Source organism: Bos grunniens, chromosome 26, assembly GCF_055505025.1.
Source record: "Bos grunniens cultivar Pamir isolate PY7600 chromosome 26, Bosgru_T2T1.0, whole genome shotgun sequence".
In the NCBI taxonomy this organism is placed as follows: Eukaryota; Metazoa; Chordata; class Mammalia; order Artiodactyla; family Bovidae; genus Bos; species Bos grunniens.
In genome coordinates, this window is record NC_141190.1 from 14,654,876 (window position 1) to 14,672,554 (window position 17,679).

The following is a 17,679-nucleotide window of genomic DNA, read 5'->3' on the forward strand; positions in this document are numbered from 1 at the left end:
TGACCCAGAGATTGAACCTGTTCTCCTGCATTGTAGGCAGATTCTTTACCATCTGAGCCACTATATCTACCTAAAGAATGCAATAGCAAATTGGTATCATGCTCAGTAATGGAGAGCAACAAACATCTATTGGTTCCTATAACCAAATTAATTATATAGGAAAGAGAATACCGTTTAACTGGTGTGATGAAGGCAATACCCAACATTTATAGATATGGGAAATGTGATATCCTTGTTTTGCACATAAGGAAACTGAGACTCAAAGAGGCTATATCATCCTCATCCAGAATGACCCAGCTAGTATGAGATGTGTCATAAAGGAGCAGTTCTTCTGACTCCCAAATTAGTGAAAATATCTGGCTACCTAGATGGACCCTGCATTATAGTCATATAATATATTTGTAATTGGGAATGCTCTGGAGGAGAGAGTGGTGATGCTAGCTTTCATGTCTTCCTTTTTGAAATCCACTTTTCTGAATTCATATACTTAATAGCAATAATCATTTTCAGTATGGACCTCTTCTGAATTTTAAGTCATAAAAAGGCATGAAGGCAGTTCAAATAAATAGGTATTTTTCAGGCCAAAACAGTGAGGCCAATGACAGTTGTTTTTTTCTTGTTGTATGTGTGTCTCTTATGGTAAGCTACCACTATTTTGGATTTAAACAATGTGTAAATAAATAGTAAATAAAATGTGTGTTCTGCCAGGGTAAAAGAGTTACCTGATTTTAGGTTTCATACTGCTTTTTTCTTGTGCATAGGGATTCTTTAAAAGATTTCTTAATTTTTGTTCTGAGAGAATATGAGTTAGAGAGCAAAGGAAAGGAAAGGAATACAAATACCTAATACATAGCACTCTGTAGTATGTGTTTCTCACAAGCCAATGACTCTCAAAGTATAGTCCCCAGACCAGCAGCCTTAGCATCACATGGGAAAATGCTGGAAATGCAACCTTAGACCTACTGATGGAGAAGGCAATGACACCCCACTCCAGTACTCTCGCCTGGAAAATCCCATGGATGGAGGAGCCTGGTGGGCTGCAGTCCATGGGGTCGCTAAGATTCGGACATGACTGAGCGACTTCACTTTCACTTTTCACTTTCATGCATTGGAGAAGGAAATGGCAACCCACTCCAGTGTTCTTGCCTGGAGAATCCCAGGAACAGGGGAGCCTGGTGGGCTGCTGTCTATGGGGTCGCACAGAGTCGGACACGACTGAAGTGACTTAGCAGCAGCAGCAGCAGCAGCAGACCTACTGAATTAGAAACTGAGGATGGGACCCTTGGCTTTACTCAAGTTCTCTGGGGGATTCTGATGTGCTCTAAGAACCACTGCCTCATCATACTCTACTAGCCTCTTATACTGTAGTTTCTAAAGATATGTTTTAAAGACATTAGCTTATAACTGCAATCATAAAACTAACTAGAAGTAACGTATTCTCTGAACTGTACAACATAACACACTGTTATCATTCAGCATTGGAAAACAATGGATACAAATGAGTATTCATTGAAACAGAATGACAAACTTTTTACAAACTTTTTTACAATGGTAGTTTTCAATAGTGGAGCTCTAATGGTCTGAGAGCTGCCAAAATTTATACCTATTTTTTTTCCTTTTATTTTTCCATTTAAAAGTTCTAATCTAAAAGAGGCAGTATAGTGTAGTAGTTAAGACCATAAGCTTCAGACTTACATCTTAGTTTGAGTCTTGATGCTGACACACTGTAGTAGGACCTTGGGCAATCAAATTGTAGTTTCCTCATTTATAAAATGAGAGAAATAACTCATAGTTTATTTTAAGAATTAAATGAAGTGATGTATGTATATAGAGCACTCAGTGTAGCTTGGCGCATGGTAGGCACATAAGGCATAAAACAGGATGGATTACTACAGTATCAGATGTGGGACTAGAGCTGGGAGTGTTTATATTTTATTTGCAGGCTTTGGGGAACTGTTGAAGTATTTTAAACTAAAAAATGACATGACTGGAGGAATATTTTAGAAAGTTTACTCTGGCCTCAATGTGTATGGTAGTTTGGAGGGGATGAAGAAATAGTCATGTTGAAGTGATAAAGGCAGTGGCTCAAGACAGATGAAGAAAGACTTGAAGTAGTCAGAATCAGTAGTGGTGAAAAGGAACAAACATATAAAAAGTGTTTAGGAATATTATTTACAATAGTCAGGACATGGAAGCAACCTAAATGTCCATCAACAGAGGAATGGATAAAGAAGATACGGTGCATATATATAATGAAATATTACTCAGCCATAAAAGGAAGAAAGCAGTGGCATTTGCAGCAACATGGATGGTCCTAGAAACTGTCATACAGAGTGAAGTAAGTCAGAAAAAGAAAGACAAATACCATACAACACTGCTTATATATGGAATCTAGAAAAATAATTCAGATGAGCTTACTTGCAAAGCTGAAATACAGGCACAGATTACAAAACAAAGTTATGGTTACCACTGGCAGAAGTGGGGGGTGGGATGAATTGGGAGATTGGGTTTGACATATATACCTGCATGTATGTTCAGTCACTCAGTCGTGTCTGACTCTTGCTACCTACCACATGGACTGTAGCCTGCCAGGCTCCTCTGTCCATGGGATTATCCCAGCAAGAATGCTGGAGTGGGTTGCCATTTCCTTTTCCAGGGGATCTTCTTAACCCAGGGGTCGAACCTACATCTCCTTCAGCTCCTGCATTGGCAGGCAGATTGTTTACCACTGAACCATCTGACTTATATACACTATATATCTAAATATCTAAAATATCTAAAAAGAGCACTGGGTTTCCCTGGTAGCTCAGTGGTAAAGAATCTGCCTGCCAGTGCAGGAGCCACAGGAGATGCGGGTTCGATCCCTGGGTCAGGAAGATCCTATGGAAAAGGAAATGGCGGCCCACTCCAGTATTCTTGCTTGGGAAATTGCATGAACAGAGAAGCCTGGTAGGCTACGGTCCATGGGGTCACAAAGAGGTGGACACAACTTAGCGACTAAAACAATACAGTGTTACATTCTCAGGTTTTTTTGTGCTATCTTTTGAACTTGAAAACCTAAATTATAGTAACTAAATCACCTATTAGCTTTACTGTCTGTCATGTGAATTTGTTCCAGAATGAAGACTATAAAAAACTTGCATTTCAACTCCCAATTCACTATTTGGGGATAGAAAGAACTTCATATAACAAAATGCTAACAAAATGTTTGCATTTACTATTTTAATTCAAAACACAAAGTGTATTACAAAACATATATTTTGATTGCTCAAATCAAATGATTCTTTCATATCTAGTGATTTCCTTGTTTTTGTCATATCATTTGATATGTCTTTTTTTCCCCCACATCACTTTGTAGTAGAGATTCAGAATGTCAATGAGAAATGTTTCATGCTATAAAAGATAGTTATCTATGCAAATTTCTCTCATTGTCAATATCACAAGTCACACATTTTATGAATCAGTGTAGTTAACAAGCTATTTTTAGAAATATATAATCAATTTGGTAGTGATTCTGATACCATGGGGCTTCCCTTGGGGCTCAGCTGTTAAAGAATCCGCCTGCAATGTGGGAGACCTGGATTCAATCCCTGGGTTGGGAAGATCTGGAGAAGGGAAAGGCTACCCATTCCATTCTTCTGGCCTGGAGAATTCCATGGACTGTATAGTCCATTCTCCAGGCCAGAAGACTGGAATGGGTAGCCTTTCCCTTCTCCAGGAGGAGATATATAGTCCCTGGGGACTGTATAGTCCCCAGGACTGTGTAGTTCATGGGGTCACAAAGAGTCAGACACGACTGAGTGACTTTTCACTTTCATTTTCACTGATACCATAACAACAGATCATGATTCCAGATTGACTTTAGATGGACTGTTTAGCATTATTTTATATTCATTAACTGAATGCCATCAGCTACATTATTTGATTCAGAGATTTTTATTGCACTCCTGAGTTTGCACAATTTATAACTGTCTTTGATTCACCTGAATTGTTTCATATGAATAATTTTCCATGTATAAAGTGAATTTTTATCAATTTAATATCATGATTTTAGATATTCTTTGGGTTTTTTAATATTCTTTGGTTTTTTTGTTTTAATTATGCTCTTGGTAGATGGCGCTTTTGTGGTATTTATGATAAATCTGTGCATATCAGATTTGTCTTTATCTTAAATGCATGTATGAAATTATCCATATAAGAATTATCTAGTAAAACTCATTCAGTATAATTAATAGAAAGGCATTGCACACACACATACACACACACTCAAAAAAGTGTTTAGGGGCCCTAAAATTAGAGTATTTATGAATAATTAGATGACAAAGTTAAGGGACAAAAAAGAATTTGACTTACACTTGGGTGGACTTAACTTTGTTTATATACACTCAAATTGATTCTGGTTATAGTTACCTTTGAAAACAACGATGCATACATTCATTTTTTACTTTGGGGTAAAGTATGCAAGTGAAAAGGAGAAAAAAGGAGTATCTCAACAGTCATCCTACAACTTGGCTCAAATGTTATATTGTAGAATTATTCTTGAAGCTGCAATCCTGAATTTATAAACTGGTCCTCCTCATTTTTCCTTTAAATATATATTACTTTAACACTGGGTATCATGTATAATATGTATATCCTGACAAGTATTTTTTATTATCTAATCTAATCTGTTGATTCCTGAAATACAGGACTGATACTTAGTTAAGATATTGTTAATTGGTAGGAAGTATAGAAATTTAGCGTCTTAGAATTAACTTTTATTTTGTTTCTTTACAGAGGAGAGGCAGTGGATTTCTATTGTTATTTGATTTTTTTACAGCATTTGTAATACCAAAGATAAAAGCCATTAGTCACAATATTATGTGTAATTTTCCCAAAAGCTTCCCTACTTCCCCTTCAGTTCTGATTCTTTTAACCTATGAACTCCTAGTATTCTAAAAGGTAAATGTTGTATATTAATGCTACAGCAGGAAACATTGTCTAGTTTTTCCTTCTCTTCTTGATAAAAATATTGTCATTTTGTTACTTCAGTATTCAGTTCTCATTAACTCTTATACTGTGTTATTCATCTTGCAGGGCATTTATGCTTACGTTTTTAAAAAATTAGCTTTACTAAGTACATTGCCTATTTTCATTTTGTTAATGAAGTAATAACTACCTCAGAATACAGAAACAGCATAGTTAATATGAAAGTATATAAATTTATTCTTGATTATCAGCTTTCTGACATGTATTTTTATTTAAAAAATTTATATCTGTGACCTAAAATTGAGCTACTGGCGTTGTTTTTTTTTTTTAATTTGTCAGTAAAAGAGTTATAGAAAATAACTTTGTGTGTTTAAAGCTCTTTTATTATGTTTAAACATTTTGCAGTTAAATTTTTAGAACAAGGAGATGCTTTAGAGCTCTTATAGTAAAAATGTTTGGGTTTCTTTTTATATGTGAATAAAAGCAGGGCCAGTGATGAAATGACTTCATGAAGAAACTCCAAAGTCTCCGTTATTTGGTTGCAGAGGAAACATCTGGATCTAATATGACCTTTAAGAAATTTTCAGCTTTCATAAAAGGTTAAGCTGTAGCATAATTTAGGAGATTCATTGTATATTAAGATTTAATTACTGTGAAATGCTATTTAAAAATTAGGAAGAGTACAAGTTATAATCTCAAAAGACAAGGAGTTAAGGGAAAAATTGGCTCAGTTAGGATAAAAGCCTTGTGGGGGAAATCCTGGTGATTGTTGGGTAAATCTTACCAGTACCAATAGGCCATAGGTGCTGATAGGTTTTCTTTCTCTGCTTTTACTTATGGAAGAAAAAGACGTATTGATTCAGCATTCAAGGAAGTTCAGGGGAAATAAAAGACATTATCTGTCATGGATAACTTTTCATCTGAAAAGGATGCTATACAGGGTGTCTTTAAGCATAATTTTGAGTGTGTCAGAAAAGAAACCAGAGGAGTTGGCAACCACCTCCTTTTTATCAGCGTGAGTACGTTGCTTGTTCTAGGGACACTATTGATAGATTAGAGTTTTCTGTTAGTTTGCTGCTGTGTAACCCTGAATCCCTACTGAAATTATATACATTGCCTGGGCAGTCTTGGCTTTAGATAAAAAGAATCAGAGAGACATAGTCTCCTCAGGGCTGCCAGAATTAGAGTTGGCAGAAATTGAAGAATACCTGCATTAAAATGGAGAACATTAGGATAGTAGTGAAAATTACCTGTGATTTATCAAATCATGCTCTATTTGCATATTTAAAATAAATATTAATATAAACTAGTAAATATTTGTGCTTCATAGATTTGTCAGAGTAATATTTTAATAAAAAGTAAAAGGGTGCTAAAATTAAAATGTTAGACTGTATTTGAGTCAGTGAGTCTCAGTTGGGGCAGTTTTTTCCCCCAAGGTATATCTGATACCATCTAGAGACATTTTGGGTTGTCACGACTAGGGGAAAGAATGCTACCTGCATCAGGCGGATGGAGGCCAGGGATGCTGCTACACATCTTTCAATGGTACAAGACAGCCCTACAACAAAGAACTGTCTAGCCTGTATGTATGTCAGTAGTGCTAAGACTGTGAAAACTTGATCTAGGACACAGCTTAATTGTTTTGGTTATGAGGCTGTATACCAAAAAAATATATCATTATTTACTTAAAGGCCTAGTGGTTAGAAGAAAATAGTCTTTTTAGTCCTTTTTTAGCAATGTTTAGGATGCTAAGAAACATAAGGTTAGTTCCTCCCTCTCCCAAATTAAAACTAGTGTAAGGCAGTTAATTTCTTTAAATCTTTAAAAAAAGAAACTCAGTGGAAATGGATAGCTTAGTTATATTAAAATTGAATCTAGCAATTAATTATATCCAGACAGTTCACATCAATTTGTATTTTAAAAATAATTTTAACTATAGTGTATATAAAGTGTCTTTATATACACATATATAAAGTGTCATTGGCTGTCACACAGTGGAGTCATAATTTAAGAAGTTTTATTTCCTTATACTAAGTACCCTATGGTTTTACTGTAACAGTTAATTGAATACAATTAAATTTTTCTGTAAATGAACATTTTCATTTATGGCAAGTATCCTTTTTATGAAACTAAGTTGAATTGAAATATGTGAGTTAATAAATATGAATGATTGTAATTCATATAACAATATTAAAAAATTGGAGCAAGTTACTTTAGTAAATTGCATTAAATTATTTAGGAAACTAACTATAACCCTTGTGGAAAGCTTAATGATATCAACCTTTGTTTTCAGCTCAACAGAAATAGATGATATGCTTAGAAAATCTACAAATCTGCTGCTGACCAGAACTTTGAGTAGCTGTTTACTGAATCTTATTAAAAAACCTCATATAGGTTTGACAGAGGTAGGTTAAAAAGATATTTATAGCTAAATGTTTCATTGTATGAAACAGTTATTATAAATTTATTGCTGAACATCATCCCATAAAACTAACTTTTCATTTTAAATTTATTGATAGAAGTGGATTTGTTTTAAAACAAAAGTCTCATTGTAAATTCAAGTGATATGAGGGAAAAGGGTTTACATGGAGAATAGTGGGTAGTTGAAGATGTTAGAAGATATATGGAGATTTATGTTTGTCAGACTTTACATGAAGTGAAAATACTCTTTTTTAACTTTGTGAATGTATAAAATCTGAAAAAGTATCTTGAAAAGTTATTTGAAATTAATTGATAGACTATTTTTTTTAATGATAGCATTCATAAGCAGTATTTGTAGCAGGCTTTTGATACCAGATAATCAGTTGTATTAACTGCTATAATTTCTGCTATAATTATGCAGAAATGGTGCAGTTGCTGAAAGTAATAATCCTATTTTTAAAAATGTAATGACTTTGTATATACATGTAACCTGCATTTTACTGAAGATATTTTCTATTTTCTAGCTAGTGCAAATCATCATAAATACCACACACCTAGAACAAGCCTGCAAATACCTTGAGGACTTTATAACTAATATTACAAATATTTCTCAAGAAACTGTCCATACCACAAGACTTTATGGACTTTCTACTTTTAAGGTATGTAAAAATCTGACCAAAAGTTTTTATTTCAGTCACTGTAAGCAGACATTTTGGAGACGGCAATGGCACCCCACTCCAGTACTCTTGCCTGGAAAATCCCATGGACAGAGGAGTCTGGTAGGCTACAGTCCATGGGGTCGCTAGGAGTTGGACACAACTGAGCGACTTCACTTTCACTTGTCAGTTTCATGCATTGGAGACGAAAATGGCAACCCACTCCGGTGTTCTTGCCTGGAGAATCCCAGGGACAGGGGAACCTGGAGGGTTTCCGTCTATGGGGTCGCACAGAGTCGGACACGACTGAAGCGATTTAGCAGCAGCAGCAGCAGTCGCTTGGTCATATCCGACTTTTTTGTGACCTCATGGACCATAGCCAGCCAGGTTCCTCTCTCCATGGGATTTCCCAGGCAAGAATACTAGAGTGGGTTGCCATTTCCTTCTCCAGGGAATCTTCCAGATGCAGGGATCAAACCCATGTCCCTTGCATCTCCTTCATTGGCATGTGGATTCTTTACCACTGTGCCACCTGGGAAGTCATGATAAATTACCCAGTTTATCCCTTAAGATCATAGTATAATCACTTATATTTTAGAAATTCAGAATACTTGTATTTAGATATAACTAACGTTAACAGTAATCAGACTTTGAAAGTGTTAAGTCAGGAGAAGACCCTTAGTTTCCTAAAATTAGCAGCCTGAGCCCCAGATGTGCTCCTCTGATGATTCTTGAGCACATGTAGTCATCCTGATCCATAAGACACAAATGCAGATGATATCTGAGTGGACAAATTAATAAAATTATTTATAACAACTGAGATAGAAGCTGGACAAAACAGGCATTCATTTATTCAGTTTTGAACTGTGGTGTTGGAGAAGACTCTTGAGAGTCCCTTGGACTGTAAGGAGAGCAAACCAGTCAATCCTAAAGGAAATCAATCCTAAATATTCATTGGAGGGACTGATGCCGACGCTGAAGCTCCAATACTTTGGCTACATGATACGAAGAACTGACTCACTGGAAAAGCCCCTGATTCTGGGAAAGGGTGAAGGTAGGAGGAGAAGGGGATGACAGAGGATGAGATGACTGGATGGCATTACCGACTCAATGGACATGAGTTTGAGCAAGCTCCAGAAGAAGGTGAAGGACAGGGAAGCCTGGCATGCTGCAGTCTAGGGGTCACAAAGAGTTGGACTTGACTGAGTGAACAGCAGCAAATAGTACAATAATTGCAAGCATATACTCTGGAGTTAGACTACTGTGTGACTTTGCCACATTCTTTCATTTTAATGACTCCTGGGTTTATCATCTATAAAATTAGAGTAGTAATATATTATCTGTGTCATACAGTTATTATGAGGATTAAAGGGGATACTTAGCGCAGTGCCATTTGTTGTACATGATCTGTGCTCCGAGCGCTCTGTTAGGTGCTGAAAATAGAGAAATAAATCCCTGCCTTCAAGGAGCTCAGGAGGGAAAACTGTAAAAATACACTTGAAAATATGATATAATAAGTACCATAATATAGAAGGAGATTCCACAAGTTTATGAACATTTATTTATCCACAGGCTGATTGATTCTTTGCTTCAATGTTAGATTTTATACAATCCTCTTTCTTTATTGTTTTCTGTCCTTATGTCCATGTGTTACTCATATGCTGTCAAGAAGGGATTTACTGGGGACTGGAATTTTAAGCATATTTAACGATTCGCATTATATTTAATAGGCTAACCCTATACTCTGATTAAAACATGAAATGCATTGATCAAGGGATCGTCAAGCAATTTTTATTACCAGTTGTAAGTCAGAGTGCCACAGATACTGGAACATGATGCTTTAGATTAAGGAATCCTGGAACTACATACACTTCTCAGAATCATCCTGTTGGGAGGAAATTTAGAAGTGTTAGCTCTGGTCCATATTGCCAGTGGTCCTTAAGTTGTAGATATTTAGCTGAAAGTACAACTGTCATAAGATATACTCCTTGACTTTTCTTGGAAATCAGGAAATCAAGTTCAGCTTGTACAAATAGTAGAGCATCCTTATTTTTTATTGTTTATTTTTTATTTTCACACAGAACTTAGGAAACCGTTTCTGTTTGATGATATAAAAACAAGAGCTATTTCAAGCTCAATATGTGAAGATTAAGTGTTCTTCAGTTCTGCCTTTGATCTGTTTCAAGAGGAATTATTTATCTTAAACTGTGATACAAGAAAGCAATTCAACAGGGAGAATTGGTAAATCAATATTAAAGTGAATTCCTGAGGGAGATTGGGGGAATTTCCATTCATAGTGAGTAGTCTGTAGATGATTAAAGTACAGTTTTGATTACAGACATTAGCATGGATTGCTTAGTTAACCTCTTCAGCCTAATTCTTTTCAGTCCAATGGCCTGATCAAGCATATTCCTATTACGTTACTTAATGATTATAGAAATAAGCACTTGTATGCATGGTCCTTTTACCCATACATCCATTACCCATACTCCAAAATCCCACATATGCATATACAAAGTGCGTGATTTTATATATTTGTTTACTTTATGAAATACTGTGTAGACTGTCTCGTTAGCTTGCCTTTCATTGTACTAAATCTGTGAGTGATAAAGTAAATGGTTCCTGCCCTTCAGCAGTACTGCAGTTTTTTTTAAATTAACGTGGACCCACACTGAGAGTTACTTGAAGCTAATATAAGACTTCTAACTAGAAAGATTTGCATCAGAACAGAGGGGAAAGCGGGAATAGCATTCCCCTTTTAATCTGTGTAGTAGAGGAATGGCCCAATTCTTTCTCTTTGGCTTCAGAGCTCTTTAACTTTGCTCCATGAAGCATTTCCAACCTGCCGCCCTGAAGAGTTCTTTCCTTTTGAGTCCTGGCAGTGATTGCAGGTGTAAGTGCCTAGAAAGTATATACTTGTGATCTTCATCAGTTTGCCTTTTTTAATCTGTTGATGAGTATGTAGCAAATTTTTTTTTTATTATGGCTAAAGTGATAGTGGTAAATTATCTTTGATTAAGGACTTGAAATTTTCCTCCTGTGGAGCAAGGGCATGGTACATGGACTCTAAAAAACACTTAAAAAAATAACATTCATATATAAACATATACAATTTATACAGGCACTAATTATAAATAGATATAGCTCAATTAAAAAATGAACACAGGCTTCCATTTTTCCAGTCTGGCATGTAAAGAGCTAGGAAGTTGTCACTCTGTCCTGACAAGTGAAAAGCTGAGAAGATTGTGAAAATATCAACAACCCTTCCTTGATCTTTCAGAGAAGTGAAATCACAGACCACACTGCTGCCACCAAAATTGGAGTAATAGGCAAATACAGAGAATGACAACTTAGGAAAACCTAAAGTAGAATTGAGTGTCCATAGTCCCTCCATCTTTTAATTTTTAACTCCGCTTTTTGTAGTTTGGGCCTCGTGTTCAGCCTATAATGGCAGCTGTAGGTTTTCTTCTCTAGTAGCAAAACAGCTGCGAGGTCACAATTTTAAACCTTATATCCTCATGCTCTATCAATCTAAAAGCAGATAGCTAGCTGCTGTGGAACTCCCTGTGAGTTAAGAGGATGATCAGCTCATCAGTATCCATCCTTGGCACTAGATAGAGATTCAGTTCTCTCTAGACCAAATAGAGCTGTGAATGGGGGCAGAGTGATTTTTCCAAAATATATTTGCAGACTTTTCCAAGAAGGGAGAAAAGATAGTAGACGATAAATCATAGATGTTTACTAAAATTTTCAGTGATATTACTACTTATCTTTTATTTAAAACGCATATGCTTGTAGTCTATGAGGACTAGCATGGAGTTTGTGCATATATCTGTTTAAAATAGTTCTTTGAGTGATTTTGTTGCACATCTGTGGTCAAGAACCGCTGATAGTATGATATCACTTAATTTTTGTACGTTGAAATTAAAAAGTTAAGTTATGTGAGATATGTTTCTGCCTCCAGAGGGCACTGTTTCTTTAACAAGCAGTGTGTGTGTGTGTGTGTGTGCGTGCGTGCGCGTGCGTGTGCGCACGCGCACATACACACATGTGCCTGCGTGCACTCATTCATGTCCAACTCTTTGGGACCCCCGCCAGGCTCCTCTGTCCATGAAATTCCCCAGGCAAGAATACTGAAGTAGGTTGTCATTTCCTACTCCAGGGAATCTTCCTGACCCAGGGATCGTACCTGCATCTCTTAACACCTCCTGCATTGGCAGGCAGATTCTTTACTACTGTGCTACCTGGGAAGTCCCTTAAGAAGCAAAGAAGAAATTAGTTGCTTTGTTTATAAGCTGATTCATTTAAAATTTAATTTAGGAGTTAGTTGATGTGTTCTTGACTTTCTAATCAGATCATAAGGATTGAGAGTGTTTTGGTTTCAACTGTAGTACTACTCTCTCAGAAGTCCAAACTGATTTTCCTAACAGTCTCGTAAGTGATAATTAGTGATCATTTTTTTAGAAATATCTTACCAAATAACTCAGTGTATTCTAGTGTATAAATACAAAAAAAAGATATAATGAAATCTTTTTGTGTGCTTCTTTCCTTCTATTCTTTTTCTTTTTTTTTTAAGATTTTTTTGATGTGGACTTTTTTTTTTTAAAAAAAAAGCCTTTACTGAATTTGTAACAATACTGCTTCTGTTTTATGTTTTGGTTTTTTGGCCAGAGGCATGTGGGATCTTAGTTCCCCAACCATGTATCGAACTCAGGCCTCTGCTTGGGGAGCTCAGAGTCTTAACCATTGGACCACCAGGGAAGTCCCTCAGCCTGCTTTGTTTTATTCCTCTGATGAAAGTGAAAATGTTCTTCACTCAGTTGTGTCCGACTCTTCACAACCTCATGGACTGTAGGCTGCCAAGCTCCTCTGTCCATGGAGTTCTCCACGCAAGAATACTGGAGTGGGTAGCCATTCCCTTCTTCAGGGGATCTTCCCAACCCAAGGGATTGAACTTCAGTAGTGTGCAGAAGGAAATGGCAACCCACTCCAGTGTTCTTGCCTGGAGAATCCCAGGGACGGGGGAGCCTGGTGGGCTGCCGTCTATGGGGTCGCACAGAGTCGGACATTACTGAAGTGACTTAGCAGCAGCAGCAGCACTAATCATGTTTTGTAGTATTGATTCTCTTCCTGAATTGTGAGATCCTTGAGGGTGAAAGATGTCTCAGTGTCTTTATACTGCTTTAATTCATAGGACATGATACAAATACCTTAGGTTAAGTTGTGTTCAAATGTATGTGACTGATAATGGTGAGTGATACTTAGGTCTCCTCTTAGTCAAGACATGAATTTAAATAGTATTAGGTTTTTGTGTGTGTGTGTTTTGCTTTTTGGCCATGATGCATGGTTTGTGGGATAATAGTTCCCTGACCAGAAATTGAACCTGTGTCCTCAGCAGTGAAAGCATGGAGTCTCAACCATTGGACCACCAGGGGATTTCCAATAAGTATTAGTTTTGCCAGAAATATCCATTCCATTGTAGTCAGAGATCATACTTTGTATGATATCAGTCTTTTAAAGCCCCAGTGCTAGCTTTTTGGCACCAGGGACTTTTTTCATGAAAGACAGCTTTTCCACAGGTGGGGACGGGGTGAAGTGGGAGGTGGACAATTTTAGGTTCACATCTGTTCACTTCCTGCTAGATGGCCTGGTTGGGGAACCTTGCTTTAAAGGTTTGTTCTATGACCTAACATTTGCTCTGTTGTGGATAGTGTCCCGTGTTCATTTGGGACTGATGCACGGTCTGCTAACGTTGAATGTTCAATAGATGTCTGTTAGGCCTAGTTGGTTTATATTGTTGATCAAATTTTTGTCTTCTGCTTGCTCAGATGTGCTGTTGAACTCCTGGAGTGATTTTTTTGTTTGTTTCATTTATTGTATTTTTCAACTACAGAATTTCTATTAGGTTCTTTATTTTCAAGTAGTTTCTATCTCTTTATACTTAATTTTGTCAGGTATTGTTCTCATATTTTCCTTTAGTTCTTTGATTATTTTAAAGACTGATTTAAAACCTTTGTCTTATAAGTCCAGTGTCTCATACTTTCTTGTTTCTTTGTGCAACTTTCAAATTTTATTGAAATCTGGACATTTAAGATAATGTAACATGGATGGATCTAGAGATTGTCATACTGAGTGAAGTAAGTCAGACACAGATAAATACCATACGATATCACATATATGTGAAACCTTAAAAGCAGGTACAAATGAACTTATTTACAAAACAGAAGTAGAATCACAGATGTGGAAAACAAACTTATGGTTATCAGGGGATAAGTGGGGGAGAGAGAAACTGGGAGATTGAGATTGACATATTGATTGAGATTGACATATGCACACTCCGATAGATAACTAATTAGAACCTACTCTATAGCATAGGGAACTCTACTCAATATTCTGTAATGGCCTATATGGGAAAAGAATCTTAAAAAAGAGTGGATATGTATGTATAACTGATTTACTTTGCTGTACATCTGAAACTAACACAACATTGTAAATCAATTATATGCCAAAGAAAATTAAAAATAAAGTCGTATTGTAATGTGGCAATTCTGATAATCAGATTCTCCTTTCTCCCCAAGGTTTGTTGTTTCTTCCTGGTAGATGGTTGGTTGTTTCATGACTTTTCTGAATTAATTCTGTAAAGTCTGTATTTTTTGTCATCTGTGGCCACTGAAGTCTCTGCTTAGTTAGCTTAGTGACCAGCTAATGATTGGACACAGATTTCCATAAAAATCTGGAACCAATCAGTCTCCCAGTCTTTTTGAGGGACTCTCTGTATTTATTGGGGCATGCCTTCAGCAATCAGGCATTTGACACCTCTGCGTTAACCTTCACGTCCTTCTTACACAGAACTTCAGGGTCAGCTATAAATGAGAGCTTAGAGCTTTCTCAGGTCTTTCTGGAGTATGTTCACAGCCCTACACGTGTACACAGTCTTCTAGCTTCCCAGGAATACGTCAGAGCTTTTCAAAGCCATCTATGGACATTTCATTCCCAAGTTTTTCCTTTTAAGCTTTTTGGTTCGCTTAGTGTGTACCCTAGTTGTTATCTGCCACCTAAAGTGTCTGTGATGTTACGCAATTGCCTCTAATTGTTTTTAACAAATGCTCCCAGGAAAAAGCCTTTTTGCTCTCGACAATCCTGTTTTTAGGTCATGTAAAGGACATCTCTGCAAGTGGAGTCTTCCAGGCAATCACCAGATAGATCAAATAATGATAATTCTCTGGGAATATGGCTTTAAAGGAGTGCCAACTCATTCTGTCCCTGCTGTGTTCGCTGACAGGCCAACACAGGTTTTTACCACTGATGTGGGTCAAACATGAGATGACAAGGGTGAACATCAACATTCTAGAAATCAGTGAACTGAACATTCTAGGAATCAAGATGGACTTGAATGGGTGAATTTAACTCAGATGACCATTATATCTACTACAGTGGGCAGGAATCCCTTAGAAGATATGGAGTAGCCATCATAGTCAACAAAAGAGTACGAAATGCAGTACTTGGATGCAATCTCAAAAATGACAGAATGATCTCTGTTTGTTTCCAAGGCAAACCATTCAATATCATGGTAATCCAAGTCTATGCCCCGACCAGTAATGCTGAAGAAGCTGAACAGTTCTATGAACCCTACAAAACCTTCTAGAACTAACACCCAAAAAAGATGTCATTTTCATTATAAGGGACTGGAATACAAAAGTAGGATGTCAAGAAACACCTGGAATAACAGGCAAATTTGGCCTTGGAGTACAGAATGAAGCAGGGCAAAGGCTAATAGAGTTCTGCCAAGAGAACACACTGGTCGTAGCAAACACCCTCTTCCAACAACACAAGAGAAGACCCTACACATGGACATCACCAGATGGTCAACACCGAAATCAGATTGATTATATTCTTTGCAGCCAAAGATGGAGAAGCTCTATATAGTCAGCAAAAATAAGACCGGGAACTGACTGTGGCTTGGATCATGAACTCCTTATTGCCAAATTCAGACTGAAATTGAAGAAAGTGGACAAAACCACTAGACCATTCAGGTATGACCTAAATCAAATGCCTTACAGTGGAAGTGAGAAATAGATTTAAGGGACTAGATCTGATAGACACAGTGCCTGATGAACTATGGAATGAGGTTCGTGACATTGTACAGGAGACAGGAATCAACAACATCCCCAAGAAAAAGAAATGCAAAAAAGCAAAATGGCTGTCTGAGGAGGCCTTACAAATAGCTGTGAAAAGAAGGGAAGTGAAAAGCAAAGGAGAAAAGGAAAGATATACCTATTTGAATGCAGAGTTCCAGAGAATAGCAAGGAGAGATAAGAAAGCCTTCCTCAGTGATCAGTGCAGAGAAATAGAGGAAAACAACAGAATGGGAAAGACTAGAGATCTCTTCAAGAAAATTAAAGATACCAAGGGAACATTTCATGCAAAGATGGGCTCAATAAAAGACAGAAATGGTATGGACCTAACAGAAGCAGAAGATATTAAGAAGAGGTGGCAAGAATATACAGAAGAACTGTACAAAAAAGATCTTCATGACCCAGGTAATCACGATAGTGTGATCACTCACCTAGAGCCAGACATCCTGGAATGTGAAGTCAAGTGGGCCTTAGAAAGTATCACTACGAACAAAGCTACTGGAGGTGATGAAATTCCAGTTGAGCTATTTCAAATCCTGAAAGATGATTCTGTGAAAGTGCTGCACTCAGTATGCCAGCAAATCTGGAAAACTCAGCAGTGGCCACAGGACTGGAAAACGTCAGTTTTCATTCCAATCCCAAAGAAAGGCAATGCCAAGGAATGCTCAAACTACCGTACAATTGCACTCATCTCACAGGCTAGGAAAGTAATGCTCAAAATTCTCCAAGCCAGGCTTCAGCAATATGTGAACCGTGAACTTCCTGATGTTCAAGCTGGTTTTAGAAAAGGCAGAGGAACCAGAGACCAAATTGCCAACATCCGCTGGATCATCGAAAAAGCAAGAGAGTTCCAGAAAAACATCTATTTCTACTTTGTTGACTATGCCAAAGCCTTTGACTGTGTGGATCACAATAAACTGTGGAAAATTCTGAAAGAGATGAGAATACCAGACCACCTGACCTGCCTCTTGAGAAACCTGTATGCAGGTCAGGAAGCAACAGTTAGAACTGGACATGGAACAACAGCGTGGTTCCAAATAGGAAAAGGAGTATGTCAAGGCTGTATATTGTCACCCTGATTATTTAACTTATATGCAGAGTACATCATGAGAAATGCTGGGCTGGAGGAAGCACAAGCTGGAATCAAGATTGCCGGGAGAAATATCAATAACCTCAGATATGCAGATGACACCACCCTTATGGCAGAAAGTGAAGAAGAACTAAAGAGCTTCTTGATGAAAGTGAAAGAGGAGAGTGAAAAAGTTGGCTTAAAGCTCAACATTCAGAAAACTTAGATCATGGCATCCGGTCCCATCACTTCACGGCAAATAGATGTGGAAACAGTGGTAACTTTATTTTGGGGAGCTCCAAAATCACTGCAGATGGTGACTTCAGCCATGAAATTAAAAGATGCTTACTCCTTGGAAGGAAAGTTATGACCAACCTAGATAGCATATTCAAAAGCAGAGACATTACTTTGCCAACAAAGGTCCCTCTAG

At 37.2% G+C, this 17,679-nt stretch overlaps 1 protein-coding gene across 18 annotated transcripts in view; it reads left to right on the forward strand.

Annotated features, from left to right (window-relative positions):
• EXOC6 (exocyst complex component 6) overlaps positions 1-17,679 on the forward strand; it is a 193,710-nt gene that overhangs the window by 94,454 nt on the left and 81,577 nt on the right. For all 18 annotated transcript variants that reach the window (XR_015155644.1, XR_015155645.1, XR_015155646.1 and 15 more), the window contains 2 exons: positions 7,262-7,373; positions 7,914-8,048. Coding sequence is in view for 15 of the 18 variants with exons in the window: in XM_086378605.1 (XP_086234731.1) it covers positions 7,262-7,373; positions 7,914-8,048 (247 nt within the window). In the remaining 3 variants the exon portion in view is untranslated. The remainder of the gene's footprint in view (positions 1-7,261; positions 7,374-7,913; positions 8,049-17,679) is intronic.